General features: G+C 40.3%; 1 protein-coding gene across 9 annotated transcripts in view; it reads right to left on the reverse strand.

Moving 5' to 3' along the window:
• The window catches only part of UTRN (utrophin), a 943,118-nt gene that overhangs the window by 119,330 nt on the left and 807,612 nt on the right, over positions 1-16,176 (reverse strand). For all 9 annotated transcript variants that reach the window (XM_089654601.1, XM_089654598.1, XM_089654599.1 and 6 more), the window contains 2 exons: positions 5,750-5,811; positions 767-841 (listed from right to left, as the gene is read on the reverse strand). In XM_089654601.1, the coding sequence (XP_089510727.1) occupies positions 767-841; positions 5,750-5,811 (137 nt within the window). The remainder of the gene's footprint in view (positions 1-766; positions 842-5,749; positions 5,812-16,176) is intronic.

Raw genomic sequence — 16,176 nt, forward strand, 5'->3', positions numbered from 1 at the left:
TGAAGGAAATTTATATTAACTCCCATCTAAACAAAACAGATGGAGTAGTCTCCCTGCTAGCTATTATATTCTGATAGCTGGTGCCTGCAGTTGTCACAATACCTGAATAGTGACTGCATCTGACTGGCTGCAGTCACTGTCCAGAGGACAATTTTCTGCCTGGTTCCTGTATCTTCAAATGAAAGTTTGATGAGCCGGGTGTTGCAAGCAAGGACACCCACTGTTTCAGTTTTGGCTGGTTCACAGGAAATTCAATCACAGTATGACAAGCTCCTAAACCTTAACTAACCTGTTGAGTAAGCCCTTATCTCATAACAATAATAATCGATAATGTGAGTCCTTACCACTTATTCATCCCCATGGTACTTAACCCTAGAACACTGAGCCACTAAGGCTTATATTAACCAAACTTAAATCCTAAACTATAGCCAAACACTAGCCCTATTACAATACCCATTTCTTCATGCAGCGGAATCATGCAGTTCATGTGCCAGAATCATTAAACACCAAGATTCTGGTGCCAGTGAAACTACATTGGCAAATGTAAATCCTGAACTTTTTTTAAATGGTAAGTCGACACAACGCTGCTGAATTGTTTAAGTTCTATACCTAGAGTGCATACTATAGATATAGTATGTACTACTTGCCTTGTACAAGAGTGTGAAAGATGCTGGCACATAATAAATTAGACATTTCCAGTAAGGTAATATTTCCAATACTAGAACATAATGTTTGTGAGATACGTTTTAAGGAATCCCCAACTTACAACACAAAGTTTTCTGAAGTCTCCTTATCTTCATAGCAGTGCGATAGGCAGAAAACCTCACATTGTTTAAATCTCCTGTAAAAAAAGAAAATTATGTGTGGAAGAAAAGAAAAATTGGTCATGACAGTGGCATAACTCGTATTTATTTTTTATATAAAAATCATTATTTTATGTTAAAATCATAGCTGAAACTCTACCATTAGGCACTTACTGTGCATATCTGAGTTTCCCAGGCAGTAGTATATTTAAGTCTTTCAGTACATTTCACATGTTTGGAAGTACTTTTACTTGGTAGAGAAAAATCAAAATATACCTTAAAGGCAATCCATGTTTGCAAAAAATACTTTGGGGTGTATTTACTAATGGCAAACAGACTGTGCACTTTGCAAGTGCAGTTGCTCTTATTTTCCACAGAGCTTATTGAATGTAGTAAAGCTCAGCCTTATACCATCATACAATCATCTGCAAGCAAAAATGCTGCTTTTTTATTTTCCTTGCACCTGATTGGGTATTCGAAGTGAAGCTTCATCACATTCACTAAGCTCTAGGGAAAATTAGTGTAAGCACACTTGCAAAACGCACAGTCTATTTGCCTTTAGTAAATCAACCTCATTGTCTTTTAATGCAGCAGGCACCATAAGAAGCTAGAACATACCTCCCATTATACAGACTGGCACTCAAATTAGCAACTTAAAATACCTATGTAAAATTAACTTTCTTAAAAACTGTCAAAAAAGAGCCATGGTCTAACTGGCATCCCAGTTTACACACACACAGCGGGAAAGTGTGTATTTCTGACCAGACAACTGCCAAGTGCCAAATGGAAGCAATCCAGCGGCTGTACAGCTACCAGATTGCTTCCAAACACCCCCAGTAAAGGCTGCGTGCCTCTGCCATGTAACCCAGTTTTTGCACGCCTGGGACTGACATGGTGGGTGCTGCTAGGTAGAGGGGAGGGAGCAGAGCGCTTGACATCTTGGGTATCTATTGGATATCTCGGCAGAATCTCATCTTTAATATTTTACCCAAAAAGTGGGTAATATATTGAATTTGTGTGCCTTAAAATAGAGTATCATTACTGAATATTTGAGTTGCCCAGACCTTTCTGCTAATATTGTGTAACATAAAAAAAATTGGAACTGCCACGATTGTATTCTCTATGATGTTTGCTTTCAAAAAACATGTAATCCTTTGGAGGTTTCATGCAATCTTGAGGCCTAAATGGATTTGTAAGCGTGTGCAAAAAATACGAGAACAGCTCTGGCAGCAAAAGGGTTAATGAGAAGTACCAACTCCAAGTATTCTTATTTATTTTTTATTTCATTTACAAAAGAGTAAACAGAACTGTAAGTATTATACCTGTATGTGTTACTGGCAATAAATTGCAAGACATTTACGTTTATTTGTTAAAATTAGACAGAGAGCACAGCTTCATAAATATTGTCTGTAATAAAGGATACATTTGTTTTGACAGCAAATAAAGTAATGTTATTGAAAAAAAAAAACATTGTGGAACAAGAAATCAATTAAGTAATGTCAAACGTAGCTCGAAACGATTGGTATGCAATCTTCTAATATGCCATTATAATTTGCACCAGCAAGAAATCATCAAACATGAAAATCTGTGCATGACAATCACATACTGTATATACATTTCTGGCAGTGATAATGTATCAGCAAACACATGCTTTCTAAGCAGGAACTGTAATCAAATTAAATTTAAACTTGCATATATTTACATGCAACTTGGGACTCTAGACAAATACTAAAAAAATGATTTTTTTTGCACTGTAAAATACATTTCTTGTAGTTCATTGAGGGACACAGAAACTCAGGTTAGTTCATGAAAAGGTGACACCAACCATTTATTGATGGGTTCTTCAAGGATAGGTGCATTCTCCGCTGGGATGGTCAACGCTTTGTTATGATGGGATGCTGCTGGATCCAAAGATGGGGCAGTCCTTTTTTTTTTTAAACAAAGTCCTCCTCAGTGGGTATAAGGCTGATAAACACTTAGAAAGGACAACAATTTCTAGGGTTTTTCCACTCTCCATAAAAGAGGACTGAAAATAGTGGGTGCACCAAAAAGGTCTAGGTAGTCTTGGAGCCCTAAAAGAGCCTATACTGGGGACAGTGCTGATAGAAGCCATAGGCTGATCCCAAAGTTTTAAAGTAATGCATAACATGTCCTGTGTAGGCTTGTCTGATAAGGATTTAAGAGACTCTGCATCCAACAGGGTCTCGGGCTGAGAGCATGGAGGCTAGTTTGCTCATGAAGTCTTGCATGACTGCAGTTACATATAGAACCAAGGAGGCAGTCACATCTGAAAGAGCTAGGGAGGACTCTGAAGATGACAAACTCTAGCAGAGGGCAAACTTTCAGAATGTCAGTGTCAGGCACTTCAGGGGGTACACCACAGGCAGCCACAAAACAGTTCATCGAGTGTTTGTTGGCAGAGCAGGACTATCCCTTTTACATTTAGAACCAGGAATGGTGCACTGCAAAGTAGAATGTAATTTAGCAAAGGGTATGAGTATATGAGCCGCATATACTCCTGAACCTGTCTGCTGGGTAGGCAGGAATTGGGTCCCGGAGTCAAAGTTGAACAAAGCACTTGCAATCAGAAGCAGCATCAGGAAGGTGCTTTCTAAATACTGAATGGAAAGAAGGGGAGTGAGGAATGTATGCGTGTAACACTCCACCCAGTGGATGATATCAGGGTGCAAGCCTTCAGCATTAACTTCTTCCATGGTAAAACTGACAGAAAGCGGGAATTTTTAATGATGCCCAGCAATACTAGTAATAGTGTAACTCTTTGTGGCCAGCCCACACAGGTCTACTTACACGGTCACATCTGGGGCTATGCCACAGCTCTCTATCTTAAATGTAGCAGGTACACTGTGGTCTAGAAGGCACCAAAATGCAAAACCTTGCCCTCAAAGGTCATATTCCAGCCTAGCCCCGCAATATCCAGTCCTGTAGAATTCAGGTATTGCACTCCAGAGTGAAGCTGAAGAAAGGCTGATCTGGACAGCCGCATACAGAGACCAGCGCAGCAGTGATGTTGCAGGCAACATAATTAAATTAATTAATACTAACTAGCAAACAGGACTTTTCTCAGCAGAGCAGAGAAAAGATATCCATCCTCCAGGACAACAGCAAGAATGTGGCCTGCTGGGAGTAGGAGAGGTTATACTGAGCGGGCCCACAATGTTTCTGTTTGCTAATGTCTAAATTTTATTTATTTGGCAGTATACCCTGACTGATTCCGATTTCCTGCATCCCGCAATGAACAAAGAAAACTACACCTTCTGTATTCACGAAGATATGATCATTTATTTAAAAAACTGCTTGCACAACTATCTGCGATCTATGTATATAGTAATGTGAACCATGCAAGGTTCACTTAGTAGTTAGACTACCACCCCCAAGTAAAGGACCGCCTTGAAAAAAAACAGATCAGGAGAAAAGTCAAAGTGTCAATTAACCCAAAGATTTTCTTTTTGTCATTACAAGTAAAAGTATTGTCTCTATCAACAAAATATTTCCATCATGTATGCTGATTGTTAAGCTGGCCATAGATGGTTCGAATTTCGGCCCGTTCAGCAGGGACCAGCCAAGATTCAAACCTTGTATGAGCAGGCATAATGTACCCAAGTTGATCGATCGATGGCTGGCTTTAGTTAATATGATAATAAAGGAAGTTTTTTTTTTTTAAAAATAACAAACATGGCATACTTACCTGCTCTGTGCAGTGGTTGTGCACAGAGCAGCCCCGATCCTTCTCTTTCTGGGTCTTCTGCTGGTGCTCCTAGCCCCTCCCTCCTGCCTAGTGTCCCCACAGCAAGCAGCTTGCTATGGGGGCATTGGAGCAGGCCCGCTCCGGAGCTGCTGCTCTATGTGTCCTTTCACACATGGCACATGGCTCAACCCCGCATCTGCTCTATTCTCATTGGCTCATTGGCTGTGATTGATGGTAGTGGTAGCCATTAGCTGCTGTATCAGCCAATGAGGAGGAAGAGACCCAGGTGAGCCGAGGCTGGATTGAGATGGGGCTCAGGTAAGTTTTAATGAGGACTGGAGGGGCTGCTGGAGACAGAAGGTTTGTTACCTTCATGCATAGAATGTATGAAGGTAAAAAACCTTGAGCCTTTACAATAACTAGGTGTTCCTGCCATCTGCCATGTCAGTGGACTTCACTATTCAGAGTGGCAACAAAATAGCAGTCAATCCTAGTTTCCTCAGTTGCCTGTCTCTGTGCAAGGGTCTCAGGTCGCTCAAGCAGGGATGATTGCCAGAATCTTCTCCTTGCTAGCCACCCCCTTACATGTAACTACTCAGCCATGGGAAGACAAACAGTTTCCTACAGTGATGTCTGCAGGCTGAATAACAGCTTTCCTGCTATCCCCACTCAGCTTTCTCGTAATAACTGAAGCATAGTAAGCTGTTTTTTTTTTTGTTCTGTGGGGGGAGGGGAGGGAGGTCAAGTTAGCTGTATGGGGCCCCATGGTTTCTAACAGCAGCCCTGGGTGTGGGGCAGGTTACTAAATGTCCCGTGACTGTGGTATTGAGATTATTAAATATGGTATTTGGATTTAGATTTATTATGAGATGAAGCAACTGTTGTTTAAAGTGTTACATTTCTGAGTAATATATACAGACTTGTTGCACTGTATTCACTGACACTTTAAAATATACCTACCTTACACTCCCACTTCTGGCAGTGGCCCCTACATGAGGGTGAGATCATGGGCTTTCTGGCAAGAACCTGGTAAAACTGATGTGGTCACTCGCATGTGGGCTCATGGTCATTCAAAATCTAACCATGAGGCTAGAAGCATGGAATACAGAAAGCTGCAAAGCTAAAGCCTTTCAATACAGTAGTGTGTGGTTCACAAGACTGGCTGAATAGAACCAGACATGTTGTAACTTTAATTCCATTTTTAAAAATGAATTGCCCACATGCAGAGAGATTTACTTACCAAGAGATTGGAAAAGCTCAGTCATTTTGGGGTGATCCCAGCATGTAGTTTGAGTTTGATGACTGCAAATAAAGCAAAAATTGTTAAAGTTATGCTTGCATTTATAATGCCCGCTGCATTATATAGATATATATGAAGTTATTTTTGAATCTGTAAAATAATGTAGCATTTTATGCACAAAAAAACAGCCAATCAGGTCTCTGCATCCCTATTGTAGTATGCACACAATAAAACACAACTTCTGAGACTTCAGGTGTTATACAATATTACACATAACACAAGGTTAAAAAAAATGTTTAAATTATGAAGATATATAAAAAGGGAATAAAATATAGTAGCATATGCATGTGCTGAAGCAAGTGCCAGACAGCTCAGACCTCCAAGCTCAACTTCCAATCAGAGGGACATAGTCCAGGACCATCAACAATGACTAAAGCATGCAAAGGGATCTGTTTATATCAGAGCAGTTTTTATGAATTAAACTGCAATCACATATACCCTCTAAGAACATCAATGCTGGCCAGCACAATTTGGAAGAATCTACCCATCTTGGCACTTACTACTCCAATCATGTAGCCATGTGTCCAATCATGGAATAGCTTGAGAGGATATGAAGATTATAAAAGTAGACCCAGATTGTTCAGTATAGAGCAAAAGAGTCAATAATGTTGTTGAGGCTACTGTATGTGGAAGTTGATGTCATAATTGAATGTTCACTATTAACTTGAAGCTATTGTAGGCATTTCCCTTGCCTTTTTTCTATGTATCTCTTTTTATATGTTTTTAAATTACTGTATGTATAGATAAAAAGATTTTTTTTGTGTTATGTGTACTATCAATGTGATACATGACACATGAAAAGTTGTATTTGTAAAATAATGAACGTTTTATATGCAAGCAACTAACAGGGCTTGTGTCAAAGATCACTCAGAATAGAGTGACAGGTGTAGACCTCCTTCCAAGCTGCATCAACCTGCTTTAGGGTTCATGCACAAGGACTTTTGTAGGCATTTTATATGCCTTGTGTAAATTTCCTGGTACTTTTCTGCCTGCCTGGGAATACGCAGAAGCTACTTACAGCCTGTCATAATGGTGAATGGCTTTATGAGCTGCACTCTTGTAAACGCAGGTGCTTTCTTGTATCACCGTTTACTCATGCAGGTGGGTCCAATGTATTTTCAGAAAGCAGATATTTGTGGTTCACAAAATACTTAGATTGTAAGCTCCAAGGAGCAGGGCCCTCCTAACCCTCTTGTATTGAACTGCATTGTTGCTGTATTGTCTCCCGTTATATTGTAAAGCACTGAGTAAACTGTTGGTGCTATATAAATCCTGTATAATAATAATACATCTGATGCACATGCATGGGTAAATCCCGATACATCGGGTTTACAAGGTGTTTAGAGCCATTTACTTGTATGGCAGTCCGTGCATGGCACCTGCAGTTCCCCAGATTCAGAAAAGCATTGGAAAATGCATGCTAGGTGCATGAAATGTCTACAAATGTGTGTGTGCATGGACCCTACAGCTCCTTTAACATAGAGTGGAGTGCACTCTAATCAGCAGGGGATCTGTGAACAGATCCCCTGCTGCAAGAACAGGATGGATGTTGTTTTTGTGCCTGGCGGAAACGTGTGGATCCATGATGCTGTTGTCCATTTACAAAAGGCTACCTCTGATCTGCCATATTAGGTCTGCAAAAATGCAAAAAGATGCAATCCTTGTCCTTTTTTTTCCTAGACCTGGACAAACTCAAAGGTAGTCAGATGTGAACAGACACAAGTCAGTTTACATCCAACTGTCCATGCGGTTGTATAGAACTACTAAACAGATCCACTGAAAAACTAACAGGTGGACCTGATCAGAATGCCCATACAAAAGAGGTATTTCTGCTGTTTTTGCGTTGTCACTTACATGTAATAGGGGAGAAGTTGTTCTGTCCTCAATATGAGCCCATGCACACATGTCCTAAATGAGTTATCTAATGGTGTAACAAGTGCTGTAGATCCCAGCAGCAGAGCAGAACTGGACATATTTGACTGTGTAATGAGTTTTGCAAGCTATGATCTTATTTTGCAAATACTTTCAAATACAATGAACACTTGCTCATGCACTTTGCACCTCTATTAGAATGCTGTAAAGAGCGGCTATGGTACAGTGTGAGGGCTCCTTTACACTAGCATCAAAACATGGCGTTGGACACACTTTTTTAAAGCACTCTGAACACCTGTCAATAAATAAAATGGCTAGCTTACAGTCCTGTTTACATGTTGTGTTTGCTTTGCTTTGTTTCAAAAAGTACACCCAATGTCACTTTAGTGGTGCTTCAAACCGTCTTCAAAGCCTCCACAAAGGACTCTGACAAAGATTCATTAAAGCTTCAAAAAAGCACCACCAAAGCACCATCAAAGCATCTCAGAAGCATCAAAAGCACATTAAAAAAACACGTTGAAGAGGTAGGCAATTTAATGTGTATTGAAGTCTATGCAAGTGTAAACGAGCCTTAAGGTGATCTACACAGTCCCTTTCCAGCATCACCTGCAGTGATCAGGGGAGGATTATGTCATATAGGACATCCCTAGTTGGCCTCAACTGGTGTTTCTGTTACTTTGCAGAGTGACTGTTCGATGAGCTTATTGAATGAGATGAGGCTGGGTTCACATCAATTATACGATGTACAAGCAATTTTTTTTCCTATGCACGATTGATTATTCAAAGTGAAAATAGCTTGAATTTATTTTACAAAGCTGATTGAACATTCCCGAATTCTTTACTAAAACAACACCTATGTATTTACCATAATAACTAGTCGGATTCTGGCTTACAATGTTCCAATGCAAACCGAACAAGAATTCACCTGTTTACTAGGGGCAAGGCTATACTTTTTTTCCACACCTTTCATACAATACTTTTTCAACTTTTGACAGAAATTATTACCAACTTAATACATAAGTCATAACTAGTTAAAAAAAATAACTAGCTTTTCAAAGAAAGAAATTCTTACAGTAAAAATCAATTTTGCAACAGATAATGAAAGAAAAACGATGTTGACATTAATTAATTACATCCGTGTCTGATCCACTGCTAATAAATTATTAAACACCTGCCTGTGTGAAGATACATTTGTGTCTCTTCCAATCTAATTTGCTATTAATATACTACATGATGGCCATTTCCTCAAAAAGCACAGTTAAAGGCAAACAGCATTTCCTATCTGTTATACACATTTCAGATTTTCTGTGAAAGCTCGGCTACTTGATGCCATTTACAGTTTCATGGACACACCATGGCAGGAGTGAGTAGATCTCAGTAGGCTGGGTTACAAACATCTTTTCCCCTGTTCACACTGCCTTGTATTTCCCTCTTGTTAAGCCAGTATATATCCTTTTCTGTCTCTTCACCAATTTGTTCTCCTGCCAATGTAATGACTTCCTTCCGTGCTTTAAGCAATGGTCTAATCTTTTTCTACCTCTCATTATCATTCTGTTTTCCCCTCTTGCCATCATTCTCTAACTGCCTGGAAGGCATTGAGAGCGGCAAGCCATATGCTCTCCTTTGAACATTACAAGCTACACACCTTAATATCCCCAAAAATTCAAACATATTTTACAAATAAAGCTACACAGCAATGCTAATTTCATTCTTGCAGTTAATATGTAAAACCAAAAATGTATACATAGTTTAGCCTGTTATATATTAAAATTAATTTTCAGAGAAATCTCCTATCTAATTAAGGAAGAACTTTAGGCAGATATATAAAAGCACTCATTACTTTAATTACGTTATTTATAGCTTCAAAAGTCAAGCCGTTATTTTTCAGGTCAGCCAGTATAAGTTGATACATGTAAGATAAAAGTTAAAATCAGGCTTGCAGCATAAGTGCCTAATGTATAAGTTGAATAGTGCAAGGGGTGGTGCATTGGTAAGCCTGCACATGGGAGGAAGTTCAGTATGAGTGTAACAGAGTATTGGTATGTTCTAATAGTCCACAGAGTACAAAGGAGGTAGGGTAGTGCCACCTAAGTTGCAGAACGTAGGCTCAGAATGGTTTTGTAACCCTCCAAATACTATGCAACCATATGTCCCAGCAGGGGTGGGTGGATTATGAAGTATGGGTGTTACCTACATACAGTATCTTCTGACAGGTAAAATAGTATATGCATTTTATATGTGCAATTATCTGCTATTAAAAAGCAACATGTGTTTTTTAAAATGTGCCTTTAAAATCAATTAATTCTAAAGTATGACCACTCTAGAACCAGTAATGTTGAGGATGGGGGAGGTAGGGGTGACAGGTGCAATGGCCAAAGCAGGAGTTGGGGTGTTGGTAGGTGTATTGGTGACAGTGAGTGGAAAGTGGGTCAGGCAGATTGGTGAAAGTGGGGTGGCATGCAGGTACAATTGTGAGAGAGGAGGTCAACTTTAAGGTGGGGTGGTGAAAGCGGAAGAGGGAAGGTTGGTCTAGGGCAGCGATGAAAGCGGGACAAATTGTGCAAGCTAACTGGTGAAGGTGGAAGGAAGTAGGGTTAGGATAAAGGTGAGAGCATGGGGGACAACTGCATGAATGGAGGAGTTGAGGCTTGGGGCAACAGGGAGAATAGGGTCGGGCTGAATGGTGAGGGTGAGTGGTGGTGCATGCTCGCTGGAGGGAGCAGTGGAAGGGTGGTATGCAGTCACAGTGGTGCAGAAGATGTGGTGATAGTAAAAGGGGAAGATGGGATCAGGTACCATGGAGAAGAAGGTTGAGGCTGAAGGCTTGCTGGTAAGAGCATGGGAAGGGTGTGCAGGTGCAGTAGTGTAAACAGAGTGTGCAGATGTGTAGTGGTGTCAAAGTGATGGCAAGATGAGAAAATGCTGACACAGTGGTGAGGGCACTAAAAGGGAGTGTGTTTGCACAGTGTCAAGAGCAGCGGGGGTACTGTGAAGTGGGTTAAAGTGAATCTAAAATAAATAACAAACATGTTATACTTACCTGCTCTTTTGCACAGAGCCATCCCAATCCTCTTCTTCTTGGCTCCTCCCCCTTGACCAGTGCCCCCAAAAGCACTAAGGGGGCACGGGTGTGTGCTCCATCCTGAGCCCCGCTCTATGAGTTTATAAGACACATAAAGAGTTCTGGCTCAGCCCTGAACCTTGCTCTCTCCTCATTGGCTCATTGGTTGTGATTGATAGCAGTGAAGCCAATGTGGAGAGACAGTCCCGGATAGTTGAGGCTTCCATGCACATCGCTGGATCGAGATTGGGCTCAGATGAGTATAAGAAAGGGGCTGTGGGGGGAGCAGCACACAAAAGATTTATTTGTGTCATGCATAGAATACTTGAAGGTAAAAAACCTTCAGCCTTTAGAACCATAAAAAAATCCCAATATTCTGTTATTGTGTAATCAAACACCACATGTCTTCAAAAAAACGAAGTGCACCGCCACCAACTAATGGTGGGACTCTTACCGGAACATGTGGACCCTTAAACTATAAGATGGGGATAGTCTGAAGGGATCCTTTCCACTCAATATGATTGTCCATCATCTTTCCTCTGCTTGAGAGCTATGGTGGATATGCATCTTCTGGCCATTACATTCATGCGTTTATGACTCTTATTAGTTTAAGGGTCCACATGTTCCGGTAAGACTCCTACCATTACTTGGTGGCGGTGTACTTTGTTTTCTTTTAAGACACGTGGTTTTTGATTACACAATAACAGAATATTGGGTCTACAGTTACGATTTTTCACTTGGGACTTGATTATATGTTGATATTTTCTTTCATATAATTTTCATTATTTATGTATTTAATTGACAGCAATGATGGTGTAGTGCGGTAACTGATTTTTTGTTTTGCAAGCAGCAATTTCTACATTTAATTTTATTTCTTACTTTTTGCGCTACTTTTTGCATCTTTCTAGCCTTTAGAACCACTTTAAGGAAAGCTGCCAAAGTGGTGAGGCCAGTGAGAGGCTGCTGACAGAGAGCACTCCTAAACTCTAGACAGCATTTCTTTCTACTCTGCTCCCAACACATCCTCACAGCAAGAACTTGAGTATAAGGTGAAGGCTGGCAACTTGTTCTCCCGGTAAATGTACTTTAATTAAAAAAGGGTACAGTGTAGAAGTTACAGCAGCTTAAACATTTTGTTAAAAATCTTGATGGGTTGAAGGTTTTTTACAGAAACGTGTAAGCTGCTGTAACTTGACACTGTACCCTTTATAAATAAAGTACTTTTATGAGAATGAGTTGTTGGCTCTTCACCTTACACTCTAATGAAGAAAACTGGATAACATTAGCTCAGTTTATGACCAGCTTAAAGCGGAGTTCCAGCTAAATGAAAAAAGGTCAGCAGCTACAAATACTGTAGCAGCTGACTTTTAAAATACTGTCTTACCTGTCCCTCAGTCCAGCGGTGTCCTCACCACCGCTGGTTTCACCAGTTGTCTTCTCTCCCTGGCGACGACATCTTTAGTGTGGGCACGCGGCTGTGACAGCTTGTGGCTTCACATCTGGGTGCCCACTGTGCATGTGAGAGAAGTGCTGCGCTTTGTGAATGGCCCCGCAGTCTGTCACATGTCCCAGAAGACTACGGGGAGGGAGGGGGGAGGACAACTTCCGCTTCCGATCACCTAGGCGATCACAGCGGAAGTGGGAACGGGTATCTCTCAAATTCGGGTACCCGCTCCCCAAAGGTGCCAATCCTTAATGAGGAGCGGGGGACAAAGCATTAAAGCGGAACTTCTCCTTTTGGGTGGAACTCTGCTTTAAGAAAGGAAAGTAAAACTCCATTTAACTTCCTGTAACACTTTTACAGGAACTATAGGATAACCAATTAATCCACAATCACAAACTCCAATTAACTTAGGGGTAGATTTACTACTAGATTTACAAAGGATTCTAATGCTCACTTAGCCCTGTAAAGCTGTGTCCACTTTGAAAAGGAGATATTGTGTGGTGAAATTTGAAAATAAAAATGGGACCCAAAGTAAACAAAAGTAGGCTAGGTGCATTGCTACTTTAGTAAATCAGCACCACGCTGACAGCACCACTCATGGAAACTTTCCAACTCATCCTAGTAGCTAGGCTATTTCCAGGCTCAGATCTCCTCAGTTATGATGTGCTGAAGAAGACTGCTGACAAAAAGGTTATGACATATAAAAGAACTATCTGGCAGGTGGATGCATGAGACTGTCTTATTTCTGCAGAAAAATGCTATATTTTATTCTATATGAGGACTTATTTTTGAAATCTTCATGTGATGCCAATCCCAGAGTTCATAGTGAACCATAACGATGTAGTTTTCTATATAAAGATTTGTCACATACGCCAACACATTGAATCTGTTATAATGAATAATATCCCCAAGTTGCTAGCAATTTTATCATGTAAAACAAATATCAAAATACTTATTTTTTTTAATTCTAAGAGTGAAAGGTAGAGAGTTTCTCAGTGTAAAATGCTGGGCCAAGAATAAATCAGAAATCTGCAGCTCCTTTGAAGTTGCGAAAGCACTGGGAAACTCTCTATATCCTTCACTTTATACTTGCTGGTTATTGCTTTGATATTTGTGAATGTATTTGTCTCCTAAAATTACTGACACATGACACTTTAATGGCTGCATGAGGCCTAGTTATATAAAGAAAATGGCCATAGTTGGCACTAACGCCAGGAGAAATTCCATTCATGTGTTTTTCTTCTTTTTAACTTCAAACTTGAAAGTCCTTTGAGGTATTACTGCAAATGGCCATTAATTTCTCCAAATGGCTTTAATCTAAAGTCTAGTCAGTGAAATAGCTCTTAGGAAATGTTGTGGGCATACTTAATATTCAGGTACATGCAAACCAAGAAGATATCAGACAAATGGCTATTTGGGATAAAATAGGAGTAAAGTTTAGGGCACAAAAGTATAGGTTCTAGGTAAGAAGATTAAAGTTTAGTCTATTTATGCATCTATCTATCTATCTATCTATCTATCTATCTATCTATCTATCTGTCTGTCTGTCTGTCTGTCTGTCTGTGTGTCTGTCTGTCTGTCTGTCTATTTATCCATATTTATCTAACACTCTTGCACTCATTGCTGGTCCTCATGCCTAAGCAGAGAGGCTGAAGTTAAACTAGTGCAGTTTTAAAGTGTTACTAAACCCAGGACCCTGCATTCACTATATCTGGTCTCCCACAGTACACATAACATGGAAGTGCAATTATTTTCGTAAATATAAACTGCTAAATAACTTTTCTCATCAGCAATTAGAGCAGTCTTGTGACTTATATCAGTGTCCTGCTGAGCACTGGTTAAAGCTTGTAGGAGGAGTTTTCTTTCTGCTCTAGGACGATGCAAAACCCCTGACCTAAGTCTGGACAGTGCTGATTGACCCTGTGCTGATCACATGCACCTCACTCCCCCCCAAGAAAAAAAACCTTCTCTAGCAATACACACTAAATTGAGCATGTGCATGTGGCTACGGGTTCAGTCTGTCCTATCAGGAGATAAGACATGGACATTTGAACAAGAGGAGGAGCAAAGAAAGCAGGATTAAATGGCCTTTTTTACACAATGCAGAGTATTAACCCCTTAGGTTCCACAGTGAGTATAACCAGCATGCCTTACTGCATATACAGACTGACTTTACTGTTGTGGTTTAGTAACACTTTAAGGGGTATGTAAACTCTAAAGTCAGCCATACATGGATGAAATTTGGACAGCTCATCAGGGACCAGATGAATTTTGACCCATGTATGGGCAGGGTGGTTGTGCAGAAGTCGATCTATTGATCGACTTCTGTACAATGGCCCTGCCAGATCTATGGACTGCTTAACAATGTACTTCTCTTATTTAGTTCCTTTTGTTCTGTTGACATGGTAATCTTCCCAGAAATCTTGTGAGCTGATCTTGTGAACCCCCCGACCCCCGCTTTCTGCCTGGCTGACTGTTATCAATTACATTGTTCAGAGCTATCTCTGAGTACTAAAGAATGGCATGAGTGATGTTCTGCAGTCTTATCTTGTTTCCCTTGACCTGATACAGTAGGGTGAATGATATTTGTCATTCTAGGAATGTAAGTGTGTGTTACTGGCAGGATCATTAGGTGAATATAATGGAAAAAAGAACACTATATGTAGCCAACACACCTAAGGACTGGTATGCTGCAATATATTACATCTTTGCTCTTGGGTTTAGATACTTTCATTGCTAAACTAAAGAAGACCGAGTTAATAAAAGTAGTAAATCTATATCAAATATGAAGCGCTTCCAATATGACATAACAAATCAAATATCATATATCCTCATACCATAACCCTTTATCATAAACAGATCCCCCCAGTATGCAGCATCATTTTGTGAATGTGCAAAAAATACATATATAGCTTTTAAAGTATAAAAACAAAAAGTATGTAGTCCAATGTAAGAGCCCCATACACTAACCAATCTTCATGAAATCCTCAACCGATATACCAATTCTTGTCAGAACAGCATTAAGACTTCCTTCAGTGTGCCCTTCACCACCCCTCATGGGTATCTCCTCACCTTATTTTATGGGCCCCACTGCAAAAGGAGGGTCATTTGCGCTTTTCTTTCAATTCTCTTTCAAGACCACGATCCCCTTCAGCATTCACCTGTTCATTATCGAGCTCCCAGGAATAGATATATTAAAAGGAAGCAAAGGAACATCCAATAGTGCATCCAATAGTGCAGACTGCTAGTTTATTTCCATAAGAAAGTTAAAATTCCACTCACATGTTGAAAAGTTCATAGAGACATATAACAGGCTTTTAGCATACTTGACTTTCTCAAAGGCTCTGGGGGTGCAACATGTCAGTGGGTAATGACCTCATTACGCTGGGCGAAGCTTGGAGCCCATTTTGCATTTTGTAAAGTCGAGTATGCTTATAGCCTGTTATACGTCTCTATGAACTTTTTAACATGTGAGTAGAATTTTAACTTTCTTATGGAAATAAACTAGTGGTCTGCACTATTAAATGTTCCTTTTAATATATCTATTCCTGGGAGATCGGTAATGATCAGGTGAATGCTGAAGAAGATCGTGGTCTCAAGCAGGGGCGGACTGACCATTTGGAAACTCGGGCACTGCCTGAGGGCCCGGGGTCAGTAGGGGGCCCCATGAGATGCCCCTGGTACCTTTTTCATAGTTTTTTTTGAGTTTGGGCAAGGACACAGGGGCCCCATGATCCCTTATTGCCCAGGGGCCCCATGAGTTGTCAGTCCGCCCCTGGTCTCAAGTATAAAAAAAAAGCGCAAGTAACCCTCCTTTTGCAGTGGGGGCCAAGATATAAGGTGAGCAGATACCCATGAGGTGTGGTGAAGGGCACAGTGGTGTTTATTCTCGCTAAAGGAAGTCTTATTGCTGTTCTGACAAGAATTGATATATTGATTGAGGATTCTACAAATGGGACTCTTACATTGAACATGTTTTTTTGCTTTTTA

This window comes from Staurois parvus, unplaced genomic scaffold (genome assembly GCF_062004578.1).
Source record: "Staurois parvus isolate SC_StPar_1 unplaced genomic scaffold, SC_StPar_1.0 ptg000780l, whole genome shotgun sequence".
Taxonomy (NCBI): domain Eukaryota; kingdom Metazoa; phylum Chordata; class Amphibia; order Anura; family Ranidae; genus Staurois; species Staurois parvus.